Source organism: Rhinolophus sinicus, chromosome 14, assembly GCF_057876585.1.
Source record: "Rhinolophus sinicus isolate RSI-liver-muscle chromosome 14, RSI-T2T, whole genome shotgun sequence".
Classification (NCBI taxonomy): Eukaryota; Metazoa; Chordata; class Mammalia; order Chiroptera; family Rhinolophidae; genus Rhinolophus; species Rhinolophus sinicus.
Window position 1 is genome coordinate 46,236,547 of NC_142514.1, and position 16,400 is coordinate 46,252,946.

The window sequence follows — 16,400 nt, forward strand, 5'->3', positions numbered from 1 at the left end:
ATGGGTGGTTGCTGGCAGGTAAGCCTTCTAGGTTCCTTTAGATCTGCTGGCTTCACTGTGTTCCTAGCTCTTGGACCAGCTACCTGTTAAGCATTATGCTCCCAGACAATGTATTACTTCTCCATCCATGCAAATATGAAAAAGAGTGTTTCCCTCAATTTGATCCAAAGTTGATCTCTTATGTGTAGGTTGGGAAACCTAGCTCAATGAGTATTAAAATTAAGGTGTCATTTATCACCATCATATGAACACTGCAAAATACATCACAAATAAACTAACGTCTTTAAGAAAGAATACTTCACCTGAAACTAATATAAAATAATACTGAATATCAACTATACTTAAAAGAATAGCCAGAGAATGTGAAGTACAGGGAATATAGTCAATGATATTGTAATAGCTATGTATGGTGTGAGATGGGTAGTAGACTTGTTGGGGTTGTCACTTTGTGAGGGGTGTAAATGTCTAATCACTATATTGTTTTGTACACCTGAAACTAATAATAAAAAAAGAAAAAATACTTCAACTCAGTTATAACTATTAATTTCTGGAAAGATATTTCTGTTAATCACTTTAACAAATATGACCTGTTTCTTTCAAGATACATGTATGTTATTTCAAAAACAAACTTACTCATCGTCTTCTGTTCTGGATTCCTTTTTTCTGGTTAAACTGAGATGATTCAACTTTTTTCTGTTTCCTATATATGTGCAATAAAAAGAACACAAGGGAAAACTTGTCAAATTTTACATAGAATTTAGATCACCAAATTTTAAATAGAAAATAGAAGTGTAGACAAATGGAAGAAAAAGTATCATGAAATTTGCTATGGGAAAAAAATTTCGTTATTATGAATAACTTTTCAATAGGTATTGGTTTTTTAATTTTTTTCCATTTGCTATCCTCCTATTTTTTATTCATGATCACATTATATAGAAGAGAACAATTGGAAAAAATTTCATTGCAGCTTAATATATTAAAGAGAAAACTAGAGAAACTAAGTTATCCTTCAAATGTGTGCCGAGTTGAAATGTAAGTTTGATTTTATAGATTTTATAGCTCTAGTAGAACATGATTTTTGAACTTAGTAAACAATTGTTTTATGAGCTAACCATGTACGTGTTTGTTCTACAATACTTTATGGTACAATATACACTATACACTTTAAACATATTTGATGTATAAGTATTTGAGGACATATTAACATATGTGGCCTTACAAGTCATGATAAGGTTTTGAGTTATATTCTAAGTGTGATGGGAAGTGGGTAGTACCTAAAATGACTTTGAAAATGTTAGATAAAAGTGCTTATTTAAATTGTACCTTATATATTTGTATAATATTTAAAAAATGAGGATTGTTAATAGCCATTATGACTTCATTTGGAACTTAAGTTACTTCAGAAGAAGTAATTTAAGAAGTCTGATTCATGAAAGTCAGGCTTTTTTATTTCTAAAACATGTATAAGATGACACAATCTGACATAAGAGCCAAGACAGAATTCTCCTACCTTGAGACTTCTGTATATGAGATATATATATCGAAAAGTATATAAAACACATATGTACAGTTTAATTACAGAGTGAACCAGTGTAACTACAATATAGGCTAAGAAATAGAATATTACCAACTCCCGAGGAGCTCTTGCTATATGACTTTTTAAAAAAGAGCTTACTTAGTACTATAATCTGTGATAATTATCCACTTAAATGTCAACTGGAATCACGTGCCTAATCTTTTTATGGGCAAAAGGAATGGTCCCTTAAGTCCATATTTAATTTCAGTATGGAAATTGAGTACATATCCACTTAAAATCTATTCACATTTCAATTTAGATATGGTCCACCTCTAAGGTACTAATTTTTAATTTTAAACAAAATACATATCAAGTGTATAAAAAACAGAACTATAGAACTTGAAGAAAATGTATACCTTTTCATATATTTTTGTAAAAGCAAACCTAACAGTGATAGCTTTAAGATAAAAGGCATTTCATTAAAGCAAAATAAAAGTCATTCAAAAGTTTAAGATCTCATTACGGGTTTCATTACAACAAATTAGGTAAAATGAGAAGACTTCTTTGTTTCTGTGTAGCTTCTAGTATATGCTGAGCACTCAATATATTAACGTGAAACAATAAAATATGAATTAGGCTAATCATAGCATATCTAAAATATATTTTATTAAATTTGAGCCTACTTAAAATTTTATATTATAGAACCTTGACATGTCACTGATTCATAACCTTTTCCAATATTAAAAATTAAACCAATGAAATCTAGATTTCTGTATTGTTTAAATAAATATCTTAGCAACAAACTACTAGAGAACAAGAAATATATATGGTCAAATTTAAACTAACAATGTTTTTAAAATAAATAATTTCTTATTAAAATTAGGTTATTCTCTTTTGGAAAGTTCTACAAACCCTTCGCAAATGCATTTAAAATAGTAAAGAAAAAGAAAGGATTGAAATATAATAAATAGAAGCAGCTATTAAAGATACACAAAGTGTGGATAAAATTAAATGGACAACATGTATAAAAATAACATTTAGAAGTATCATTCTTAAACTGTAGTGCAGTGGTACCTGAATTATGTGCCTTTTAATTTATGCACATGATGGATAGCTTGTTAAGAGGCATATCTGTAACCATTATAATTGATAGTAGCTGAAGGCAGTCAGGTCATAATTTCTGTTTAATGGATGGCACAGTAAGAGAACAAAATCTGTAGTAGCTTTTTAAAATAAGTGCCTAGAAAGTTTACATTTATGTCCAAAGTAATATGTATATTCTAGCCATTTCTATGTTGAATTCTTTAAGAAAGACAAAAATCAGCTACATCAAGATCCATATATTATCAAATCAAAATCTTGATTTAACTAACAACTAGAAAAATATTATGGTAAATGGAAAGAAATGTTCAACTAACCTTTTGATGGTCCATTTTTGAGCACTTGTTCGTTTAAACTTGTGGGAGAAACATATGGGCTCATTCGACAAGTTCCAGTTGTTGGGGAATAATTTGTAATACTTTTCTTCCTTGTAATTTCTGAAGGATCTGATAACTGGAAATAAATGTTATCTTAGGACAAAAATACTTGTTTCGTTATACATCTTTGAAAATACCTTTGAAAACACACAAAATTCAACCAATACTCTTTTCCTTGATCTTTCTTTCAGATTTTAAATATACTCAATTATCACCTTTAAAGTGAACATTATTTTTTTAAGTTATGTACATATTTCAGTTGTCCACAGTAATTAGGACATCTCAATTTGGTATTTATGGAATTTTAACATTAAAGGGTTACTACGTTCTGAGGTGGTTATTTCCAAACAGGTACGGATGACTGACTCTCCCAATTAAATCCTGAATTTTGCTGTCAGCTGAACACGAAGAATCATTATGGGGCTGAGCAAGGAAAACTCTCAGACTGTCTCTTATCAAAACCCATAAAGAAATCCTAGGGAGGATCAGTACTGTCCTAAACATTCACCAAGTTTCTTTGTCACAGTGTCTTATCTTATAGATAACCAAAATACTCAAACAATTGAGTATGGAATTTAAGGTCTTGGAGAATTTGGCGTATCCTGTACAAATCCTCTCTGTAGCTTCCTCCTCTGTGTTCCCACAGATCTTGTGCATATCGCCTACTGCAGTTAACAAATTTTTTACATTTCTGTCTACCCTACTAGAATTTGAGTTCCTGCAAATAAATATCATTTCTTCATCTTAGTACCCTACAACTCAAAAATGTGATAAATGACGTAAAAGGAACAGTCCAACATACTTGGCCAAGCCACTCTACATAGAATATATTCATTTGTTCATTAATTCATTCATCCATTACATGGCACCCGTATTCCCAGTCATGAGGCTATACCCATTTGAGCCTTAGCCCTCTGTTTCTTATCGTCCCTGGGACCTAGTCTTTCTTTTTTGTTTTTTTCAGTTTTTTTAATTAAAGTTTATTGGGGTGACAATTGTTAGTAAAGTTACATAGGTTTCAGGTGTACAATTCTGTATTACATCATCTATAAATCCCATTGTTTGTTCACCACCCAGAGTCAGTTCTCCTTCCATCACCATATATTTGATCCCCCTTACCCTCATCTCCCACTCCCCACCCCCCTTACCCTCTGGTAACCACTAAACTGTTGTCTGTGTCTATGAGTTCTTTTTCACATTTGTTTGTCTTGTTCTTTTTTTGTTTTTGGGGACCTAGTCTTTCTAGATCCCTATTAATGATCCACTTCCTCCAAATACCCATTTTCACACTATTGATTGTTTGTTTGCGTTTCTGAATTTCCTTTAAACTTGTTTTCTATAATGCTTACTAATAACCCAACATTTGCTAACTAATGTCTACAAAGAAACTGAACAAATTGTTCTGGCCTCATAGACAACAGAGAAGAGGTCTAAGGGTAGTATGTGCTAAAGAAATTAAGAGAGGGAAAATCAAAGTGGGCTGCAGTAGTCTCACAGAAAGATTCTTGTGAGGGGGCGGGGGAGGCTAAGATAAGTGAAAACAAAAGGTATGAAAAACCTGACCTCTAGATGTAAAACAGACATCATAGGGTGGATTTGGAGGCTAAAGGAAAGGTCTGAAGGTTTGTGATGTGTTGCCAATATTGTAGAACTGAACTTTAGCTTGGTAGCTGTCTTGAAATAGTTATATAATTCTCCATTGTCAACTATTCTTTATTTTTAAGACACCATGGCAGAAATAGTGGCTGTTTCACATTTTTCAATAATCTTGATATTAATTCCAGAATCTACAGCATCAAGTTTTTTTACAGTTAAGATTTTTAAATGACAAATACTTCTTTGTATTGAGGGAACAAAAAGCATTCCATTCTTTATTTTATGTACCCACAGTAGCCACAAATGTAACCAATATCTTAAGAAAAAAAATCAAACTATAATATCAAGTTATAACTCTAAAGCAATCTTTTTTGTAGGGTGAAAGGGTTTTAAGTCTCTTTATCAGGTGGTTATTATTACCTCTCCATCTTGAGTTTTCACCTGTTTATATGTATTCAGTCATAAACTATGACATTTATCCAATCCTACCCTACTTTTCCAAGAATTTATTGCCCAGAACTATTTTACTGTGTATGTACAAGAAATGAAAGTCACTACCCTAATGCACATTTATGTCAATCTGTTTTCCTATTTTCACCAAAAAATTATTTTTTCCAATTGCCAAATATCTAAACATTGTAACTGTAGATCATACATTTCTCCTTGAAAACAATTTTCTAGCTTTCATAAAATAAGTCTTTGTGTGTGCACGAGTGTGGGTGTCTGTGCATTTTTTTCTTCCCTCACCTTAAAAATACTGAGGCTTCTCTTTTGATTTCTTTTGTTTGGTCATCTGTGTTGGTTAAAAGGAAAAGTTTGTCTACAATTATCATACATAGAGGGAAAAAGAAAACCTACTATCCCACTAAATATTCCTCAGTAAATAACATTTTTATCATAATATCTGTCTACTAATATATACAAAGGCATAATCTTATTTCTCTAAGATTTCCCTGCCCATCAAAGTTTTAAGAAGATCTTCTAACTTTTAAACCTTGAAGATGCTCAAAAGTGACCGTAGAATCCATCTAAATATTTCCGTTCTGCCATCCCCCAAATGTGGAAGGACTTGGCCTACTGATTAATCTCCCACAACGGGAAGAGTTAAGAAGACGGATTTGAGAGAAGACTGAGCTACTACTTGAGAAGTCTGGCATTCTTTCCATTCAGCAGTGATGAGTGCTACCTACCAAATGCTTTAGAAAAAGAGGAAGAAAATGAGAATAGATTTGGGGAGAGAAGGGAAAGAATTCAGGATGTAAACAAAATGTAAGAAAACAGAAATCAGATAAATCACAGCTACTTCTCTAATAATTTACAACTGCTTGTAACATTTACTGACTGACTCCTTATAGATATTCACTACCACTACTAAAAAAAATTCTATGATCAGCCCAAATGCCACTATACTTTTTGTAAGGAGGTCAAACCTTGTACATTAGCGAAACTAAGGTTTGGGAATTGATTTTTCTGCCTAAAAAAAAAGAAATGAATCTTCTCCTTATAATTTCAAATATATATGACATTCTCCTTCAATATCTTTCACAAATTGTAGCTTGCTCCGTCACTTTGTTTAAAGCATATTCTACCAAAAAGATGCCTGAATTTATTGATTTTTTACCTATTATAAACAGTCTAGAAAGTACTAACTAAAGGTTCTTTCAGTATTAAATATGAGATATAAAGGATCTGCTATTATTATGAACTACTAGCCTATGCTATCACTGAAATATTTAAAACACAGGTACTATAGGTATTTGGACAACCAGAAACAAAAGAAAACTTAAGTCAGTCAAAGGGACAGAATTTTTTATAAACTTATACTGGCTAATTAGGTTATTAGAATATCTCACCTAAGATATTAATTATTAGTACTAATTATGGAATTTACATGAGAAAATCCTAGATTCAGAGGGTGCCAAAAAAAATGTATACCCATTTTAAGAAAGGTAAACTGTATTAAAGTTGTAATACTCAATATATACCGACAACAAAAGATGAATACAAGTCATGTTTGACTTCTGCAATTACAAGAGGTGCTCAAAGTGGTTACCATCAGCGTCCAGACACTTCTGATTACGGCAATCTACTGCTTGAGCAACCTTGACCAAAGTGTCTACTTATATACATTTTTTTGGCACCCCCAGAATTAGCTGTCTCAGAAACTTTTCATAATATGGGCCTAGAGTTCCTAGAAGAGTCCTAGATACCTAGTACTAACTTCTGATCAGCTGCAACAATTATCCTTAATGGTCCTAATAATGTTGGGGTTTTTGTGGTTGTTTTTAATGATAATTATGGAAAACAAAAGCATTTTTCATTCAGTGATCTTAAAGGGACAGCAGGAAAAGAATGTAAGCAATATATTAGATCTGTGGTGATAGAAATGTTCTATTTCTTGATTGGGTGTTTGATACACAGGAGTATGCATCTGTTAAAACTCACTGAGTTGTACACTAAAGATCTGTGAATTTCACGATATATAAGTGTTACTTTGATAAAAAAATTTTAACAGGAAAAACTTTAAAAATTGGCTAAAAAGTTGATACACTAGTGTTTTGATTTGTGCTCATTGTTCAATATTTTAAGAAACTAAAATACTAATTTTAATATTAATGATATTGCTATTCTGTTATTCTCTTCCACTGTAATCTTTTTAATGAAATAAGAAGTTTTTATTGAAAGTTTTTAATGAAATATTTTCATGGTTGTTTCCCATCATTCCTTCATATATCCTCATGTTTCAAACTACAAAGTGAATTCCACCTCAAATATATTTCTGTTTATTGAAGCATGATTTACATACAATAAAATGCACAGATCTTACGTGTTGGGCTTCATGAGTTGACAATTGTATACACTGATGCAACTACCACCCAAGACATAGAACATTTCAATCATCCTAGAAAGTTCCATTGTACCCTGTGTACCCAATTTCCAGCCCAGAGGCAGCCAGTCTCTAATTCCTATAACCACAGACAGTTTTGCCTATTCTTGAACTTTACATAAATTAAGTATGTAACTTTTGTGTATTTGGCTTCTTTTGTTCAACATGTTTCTGAGATCCTCTATGCTGTTGCATGTGGTAGTAATGTGTTTTTTAAATTGTTGAGTACTATTCCTCTGTATAAATATACCACAGTTTGTCTTTCTACTCTCCTCGAAGGACATTTGGGGTATTTTCAGTTTGGAAATTATTCACTTATTATAAATTAAGTTCACTTATTATTATGAATTAAATTACTAAGAACATTCTTGTACATGTCTTTTTGTGGATATACTATTTTATTTCTTTGCGAAAGCTAGGAATGAAACTGCTAAGTTATAGGATGGATATAGATTTATTTTCTAGATATAAAATAAAAGCTAAACAGTTCTCCAAAGTGCTTGCATCATTTTAAATTCCCATCAATAAATGAGTCTTAGGTGTGCTCCATCTACATCCTCACCAACCTAGTGTTGTTTTAGTCATTCTAGTGTTTTTTTTTTAAAAAAGCCATCTGTTTGGTTGTTATTTAGCTATTCTAGTGGGTGGAAATAGTATCCGATTGTGGTTTTAATTTGTATTTCCAATGATTAATGATGAACACTTTTTCATGTTCTAATTATCCATTTAAATATTTTTGTGAAATGTCTGTTTAAGTTTGTACATTTTTATTGCAATCTTTTTGTTGTTGTTTATACATGTCTTTTGTCAGAGATATGCACGACAAATACTTCTTCTCAATCCATGGCTTGCCCAATTGTTATCTTAATGGTGTCTTTAAGGAGCAGAAATTTCTGATTTTGATAAAGTCTAATGTATCAACTTACTCTGGTTAGTAGTTTTGTGTTGTATGAAATTTTGTTTAAGGTCTGAAAGATATGTTTCTTTCCAGAAGCTTTATGCTTTTGGCTTTTATCTTATTTATACCTATGATAGTATAAGGAATGGAAAATCAGAATACATTAATAGCAAGAAAAGAGATTAGATCAATAGTCAAAAACATTTTAACAAAGAAAAGCCAGGACCAGAGGCTTCACTGGTGAATTCTACCAATCTTTAAAGAAGAATTGACACCAATCCTTCTCAAACTCTCTAAAAAAAAATAGGGAACACTTCCTAACTCATACTAGGAGGCCAGCATTATTCCGATACCAGGACTAGATAAATAAATCACACAAAAAAGTACAGACCTGTATCCTTTATGAATATATATGTGGAAATCCTCAACATATTGGCAAACCAAAACAAAAGGAAAATAAAGAGGATTATACATTATGACCAAGTGGGATTTATCCGGTGAATGCAAGGTTGGTTCAACATATAAACCCAATCAATGTAATACATAGTATTAAGAGAATGAAGAAAAACACACATGATCATCTCAGTAGATGCAAAAAAAGCATTTGGCAAAAATCCAACATCCTTTTATGATAAAAATACTCAACAAATTAGGAGTAAGAGGGAACTTTCTCAGTCTGATAAAGGGCATCTAGCAAAAACCCACAGCTAACATTACTGGTAAAGACTGGATACTTTTCCAGTCAGATCAGGAACAAGACAATGATGTTTATTCTTGCTACTTCTACTGAACAATGTTCTGGAGGTTTTAGCCAGGGCAATAAGAAGAAAAAAAAAGGCACCTGATTGGAAAGAAGGAAGTAAAACGGCCTATATTTGCAGATGACATGATCTGATGTATAGAATACCCTAAATAATCTGTGAAAAAAATTAGAGTTACTGAGTTCATTGAAGTTGTGCAATATATGCTCAATATAAAAGAATTAGTTACATTTTTATATACTAGCAATGACCAATCTAAAGTGAAATTACAAAAACATTTACATTAACATCAAAAAGAAAATATTTAGGAATAAATTTAACCAAAAGAGTATAAGACTTGTATACTGAAATCTACAAAACATTGTTAAAAAAACACACAAAGACAATAAAAATAAATAGAGATACATTATATTTTCATGGTTTGGAAGAATTACTAATGTGAAGATGGCAAATTCCCCAAATTAATCTGCAGATTCAGTGGAATCCCTATCAAAATTCCAAATGCCTGTTTTTCAGAAATTGATAAGGTGATCCTCAAATTCATATGGAATTGCACAGGATACAGAACAGCAGAAGCAATCTTGAAAAAAAAGAAATTGGAGAACTCACACTCCCAGATTTCAAATTTACAGTAGTTAGAACATTTTGTTTACTTTGAAAACGTACAGTAATTAAGATAATGTGGTAGTGGCATAAAGACAGATATATAGACTAAAAGAACAGATCTGAGAGTCCATATATTATAATTATAGTCAACTGATTATCAACAAGGGTGCCAAGGTTATTCAATGCGGAAAACAGGAGCTTTCAACAAATAGTACCAGGACAACTGAATATATACATGGAAAAATAAGTGAATCTGGACTTCTATTCTCAAACTATGTACAAAATTTAGTTCAATTAGGTCTTTGACCTAAATATAAGAGCCAAAACTATATAACTCTTAGAAAGAAACACAGTAAAAATTTGCATTATCATGCATTTAGCAACAGTTTAAGCTAGAATCCCCCAAAGTACAAGCAAAGGAAAAATAAACTGTATTTCATCAAAATTTAAAACTTGTGAATCAAAGGACACTATCAAGAAAGTGAAAAGATAACCCACAGAACTAGTGAAAATATTTGCAAATCATACATCTGATAAGGGTATAGTATTAAGAATGCATAAAGAATTCTTACAACTTAACATTAAAAAGACATATAACCCAATTAAAAAATGGGCAAAAGATTTGAATTGATATTTCTCCAAAGAAAATATATAGATAGCCAATAAGCACATGAAAAGATGCTCAGCATCATGAAGAAAATGGAAATTAAAACTACAGTGAGATACCACTTCACACTCAGCAGGATGGCTAGAGTCAAAGTCAGATAAAAACAAGTGATGAGAATTTGGAGAACTTAGAAAAGAGTTTGCACAGTCACTGTAGAAAAGAGTTTGCAAGTTTCTCAAAAAGTTAAAGATATGACCCAGCAATTTCACTCCTAGGGGTATAATTAGTACTTACAGGGGATGAGGAAATTGGGACTAACTGCTAATAGCTATGGGGTTTCTCTCTGGGGTGTTGAATATGTTCTGGAATTAAGATAGTGGTGAGAGTTGCACAACCTAGTGTGTATACTAAAAACCCTGGTATACACTTTAAAATGATTAATTTTTTGTTATAGAAATTATATCTCAAAAAACATCCTATAGTTGAGAAAAGAGAACAAACAACTGTGAAAAAGTATATGAAGCATTGCAGAATGTGAACAAAGATTGTCCATTGATGATTAAAGAATTAACTGTTAATTTTGAGAGATATGATCATACCATTATATTTTTAAAAAATATCTTTTAGAAATAACTATTGAAATATTTATGGATGATATGGCTAATGTTTGAGATCTGTTTCAAAACAATGTAGTATGGGGGTACTGAAGTACATGTGGGAGTATAAATGAAATAAGATTAACCTTGTGTTGATAATTACTGAAGCTGGGTAATGGCAACATGTTATCTTTGTCTCTATGTTTGAAATTCTTCATAATCAAATGGAGAAAAAAAGAAATCACTATTTTATAACTGTAGTGAAATAAGGGATCTACGAAATAAACATAAATGAATTCTAAAAACCATTAGGGGAAAGACTAATAGGGAATTTTATTATGGAGGAATCAGGAGGATAACACCTGAGGCCAATAATCAGTAACCAGGCCACTTGGTGTGCTTCTATAGGTGATGCAGTAGAAACTACAGACTATCCATGAGGCATTCTTATAAAAAATTCAAACCAGAATCTAATCCAGCTTTAACTAACAGTTTTAAAGCTTTTCTAATCCTCCAGCTTTAACTAACAGTTTTATAGGAAATAAGAATAGGCAAATCATTTAAAGGATACCACAAGAAAATAATCAACCAAACCCAGAATGTGGAAGATGCTTATAGAGCAAATGTCCCAGTTTTTTAAAAAAAATAAACTACGAAAAAAAATAGTGAAATTTAAAAAGATTTAAAAAGACAAGATAGCTAAGAACCATCACAATGTGTAAACCTCATTGGGATCCTGTTTTTAATATGCCAACTATAAAAGGACATTTTGAAACAACCATGGAAATAGGAATATAAACTGGGTGAAAGGTATTATCAAGAAATCACTGTTAATTTTGCAAGGTCTGATAATGGCACTGTCTTTATGAAAGAAAAAATTACCTATCAGAAATCCATATACGTACTAAAGAATACTCTGATGAAATGACATGTCTGGGACTTATAAAATATTCCTGGAAAAATATAGACAAACAGACACACAGAGTATGTGCCACTTAATGATGGGGATACGTTCTGAGAAATGCGTTGTTAGGTGATTGTCTTTGGGCAAATATGATAGAGCGTATTTACACAAAACTATATGGTCGAGCCTACTACACACCTAGGTGACATGGTATAGTCTACTGCTACTAGGCTACAAGCCTGTACAGCACATTACTGCACAAAACAACATGAGATCAAATCAAATGCAAGAAAAAAAATTGTGCAATCAAGAGACAAGGTAAACACAAGACGTATGAGGCTGCTGCTGGCGTAACATGGCATACTCTTACAGCAATTTTTTTCATAAGTAGAAAGAGTACAGTCTTTTAAAATATCGATAATAGTAAATAAACCAGTAACATAGCCATTTATTACTATGGATTATGTACTGTACACAATGGTATGTGCAGAGCAGGTTTGTTTACACCAGCATCACCACATACACAGGAGTAATGTATTGTGCTATGATGGCTACAGTATCACTAGGTGATAAGGATTTCTCAGCTCCATTATAATCTTATGGAACCACCATTGTATATAAGGCCCGTTGTTGACAGAAACGTTCGTTGTTATGTGGTGCTTGACTGTACATATATATACAAATATATGTGCAGATATATACATAAATAAATGAAGCAAAATGTGAGTAATTGTTGAAGCTGGGTGATGACAATGTGGAGGTATTATTTTCTCTGCTTTTCTATATGTTTGAAAATTTCCATAAGAAAAAGGTAAGGAAGAAGGGAAGGAGACTGAGGGAGGGAGAGAAAAAAGGAGTAGCTTTGAGCCAGATTAGTAAGTAAACCTGCTGAGTGTGAGCTATAAAATTTCCTAATGGCCAGAAGCTGTGTCTCAGAGAGATTAAGACAAGCTTAGGCCATGGAAATAATCAGACTTAGAAATGTCCTACTGATAGTAATGGAGTAACCTACGTCCAAATCAGCGCACCTCCCCCAAAACCCTAACTGCAATTCTTTCTAGCAGCATGCCTGTTGAGTTTGCCTTAGTAGGAACTGTGCTCCTTCCCTTCCCATCTGTAGCTTCTGCTTCTTTCATTCCTTCTCTGAGATGGCTTGAAAGAGATTGGGTCAAGCTGGCTAGGTTTATGACCAGGTTGCCAATTGTCCCTATAATACATTCATCTGGACTGCTATTGGCAGCAGTTTGTAATAAATCATCTCTGCTCCTGAAAATTCACCAAGAAACAGTGTTTGGAGGGCAATAACTTGAGTAGCCCAAATACTGTAGTTGATGATAAATTGAAACCTTCATCATTCCTTACTAACCCCCAACAATTTGGAAGGTTCAGCAAGTGGTGGTACTTGCAGTGTACATTCCATATATTAAAGGAAGGTCACAGGAGATGATCCATATCTCTGCTTCTCCCAATAGGAGAATCATAAAAAAACGACTTTTGCAGACTTGCCCTAACATCCTGGAGGGTTAGTCTCCATGAAGGTCTATAGCTGTATTGGGAACATGGGGATATGGGAGTTCAATGTCTCTGAGAGAGGAAATAGCAGATTAGGATGAACAGGCTCCAGTTCAACCAACTGGCATATGAAAGCCATCCTCTTTCCTTGGACACCAAAGTCTTCTTCCTTCAGCATCATACTGGTAAGGCAAAATGACCAGATAGTTACTACTAGTTCCTCTGTAGCTTCATAGCAATTAGGTACTCTTAGAAATATAGCTGTATCTTTTGAATGTCTGATTTTCCTTTGCCTGGGCTAAGCAAGTCTCAATGGGATCACTGGCATGGGGGTCGATTCTTAGGAGCCTGGCTGCTTCAGGGCTAAGTTGTCACTGCAGTAGAAGGAAGTATAAATGTAGCTGAGGAGAGAAGCCTAGACTTAGCACCAGCGCAAAAGCTGTCAGATCTAAGATGTGAATATAGAACTGCAAACATGATGAGACAGAAAACAAAGGCTGAAAACACCAGAAATAGATCAGAAAATAGAAATGTTGAAGGCCCAGGCTAGGATGCTGAGAACTGCAGTTTAGCAGGTGGTGGCCATGTGGTACCAAGCTAAGCCAATTGGTTTAAAGGTACAGAATTGGGCCAAACATAACAATGTATTTATCTAATACAGGATATTAGCTGTGGCACTGGCTAGCTTGACACAGCCTAAACTGCAAAAAAAAAAAAAAAAAAGAAAAGAAAAGAAAGGATAGAAAGTCTGCCATGATGACAACTGTACTTCACGAAGAGGATGAATTCCTACATGGCCATTCTTTTCCATTCAAATAATGTTACCACCTCCCAAAGAACAGTTTGAGGGCAGGAAAGAACACTATTTCATTTCAAGCTGGACTACTCATCTACCAAAATACCATTTTGACCAAAGAAACAGATGCAGAATTACCGTCACAGCTGCATTCTGTGTAGAACAAGTTGGATAATGGTACTCTAAATTGCTAATTACACTGCTAATGATTTTTTTAGTAGCATTGCAGTATTTTGCCACCTTTGTTTAAATTTTTTTAAAAAGCACCTAGGAAGTTTTTAAAATGGTAAATTGTTAAATACCGGTGAGTCTTCCAAAAAAGAACTCCATATAAAATCATTTCTTGAAATGGCATTCTCGTATGGGATTTTGTAGGAGCTTACTTATTGACTAGCTACTTGTTTTAATTTACTTTCTCACCAATTTACTTGCACTTAAGATTACTGAGGCCATAAGTATCTCAGTATTAGTGTTTGTATCTAGATCCATATTGGTATGAAAAGATAATAAACTAACATATGTCATGATATGCTGGCATTGGGAATGTGCTATGACTAGATTTACAAAAAAGTAACAGCAACAGTACAATTTTATTTTTATTGTGACAACCATGGTGAAATTTATTAGTGTTAGTATTTTATTGTTTAATCATGTCAGCATAGCTGAGGGAAGGTAATTACGTTTTTGATATAAAAATGCTGTTAATGCTTTTATTTCAATTTAGCAGATTACAGAATGCAGACTAAAGCACTGCCATTGTCCCATATTGTTTCTTGTGCATTTAAGTGGCAGAATATTATTTTCTACAAATAGAGAATTAATTTCTAAATTATTTCATTAAGGTTTCTAAATAATTTGCCTCTTAAATGAAAACCTCAAACTGGCCAAAGACTTCCATACATTAGATTCACAAAAATATATGCAGAAAATGGTGTACCAATCACAATTATGTCACAATTATTTTTGTAGTTAGTATGGTAAATCAGCTGTTAAAAATATTAAGATCACAATCTTATTATGCAGTTACAAACTCATAAGCAAATACTTACATTTGCTTCTGACAGACCATCCAATTTCAGTGATCTTCTAACACTGCAAACAAAACATTTTGAGAAGTCTTAGATTTGATATGCTTTAAGTAGCCAAATATTCAAGAGTAATATATATAAACAAAGATTCTAAGTACTTTCTCCAAGTACAGTAGAATATCATATGAAGAAAGCTGCTTTTTAAAAAGAGCACATTTCAAGATGGAATAATAAATATTTAAGCGGATCTTTTTATGCATATGTGGTTTTATATATGTGCACTATCACACAATTCAATCATTAAAGTCATATAAAATGATCTTCATAAAAATTACTCTATTTGTGTGTTTTAAAATACCACTAATGGTAAATTATACATCAGAACAAAATCATTTACATACCTTTAGTGGAGATGTTGAAAGTATATTATTTGCACAAATAATGCACTAAGTATTAAAGGTATGAGGAGCAAGGTGAAAAAAGTTTTGCACATTATTCTAGCTTTAAACATGATTCAGTGCTACCAGACTATGACTTAACCGAGGAACAGATGCTCTATGTCTTTATAAGTCCCCAATCCATATGAAACTATTTTTTGTCTCCTTCACTAAACTGATTCAGGAACATGCCAGGCTCTCTCTGTGAAAAATCTGTTCTGCTAAACTGGATGCCCAGCTGTTGGTGACAATGCTTAGAAAGGAAAGCTGAATATTTATAATACTTTATTTCATAGAGCTGTCTTCTAAAGAGCAGTCATCAACATTTTATTGAATGCAGACTAAATGCTCAAAGGAGAAAAAGGTCAATATAAATTAAAACTAGTTTTCCCAGTGACAAATACAGCATTTAAAAGTACTTTCTCGATCCCCGAGAAACAGAAATTGTTATTTAAAATATTAGAGAATTTGAGCATTAGGTAAAAAAAAAAAAGAAAAAAATGTATTATAAAGGTTGTGGTATAGAAAACAAACAAAACTTAAACATCCTAGAAATGACTATTCATAAAAACTGAATATTGACTTTCACACAGTAACAGGAGTAAGAAAAAAGTGAAACAGATATATAATTTATAAAAATTACCGAGCAGTAAATATTAAATACAAAAATTTAATCTATCTAAAAAGGTTTCAGTTAATTTTGCTATTATGTCTACATTAGCCTATCACATTATTTCTTGAGATTAATTAAACCGATTTAAAGAATTAGTTTTATCTT

At 32.5% G+C, this 16,400-nt stretch overlaps 1 protein-coding gene across 3 annotated transcripts in view; it reads right to left on the reverse strand.

Moving 5' to 3' along the window:
* The window catches only part of ITGB3BP (integrin subunit beta 3 binding protein), a 41,083-nt gene that overhangs the window by 16,953 nt on the left and 7,730 nt on the right, over positions 1-16,400 (reverse strand). For all 3 annotated transcript variants that reach the window (XM_019731515.3, XM_019731525.3, XM_019731504.3), the window contains exons 2-4: positions 15,207-15,249; positions 2,935-3,070; positions 634-700 (exon numbers count right to left, since the gene is read on the reverse strand). In XM_019731515.3, the coding sequence (XP_019587074.3) occupies positions 634-700; positions 2,935-3,070; positions 15,207-15,249 (246 nt within the window). The remainder of the gene's footprint in view (positions 1-633; positions 701-2,934; positions 3,071-15,206; positions 15,250-16,400) is intronic.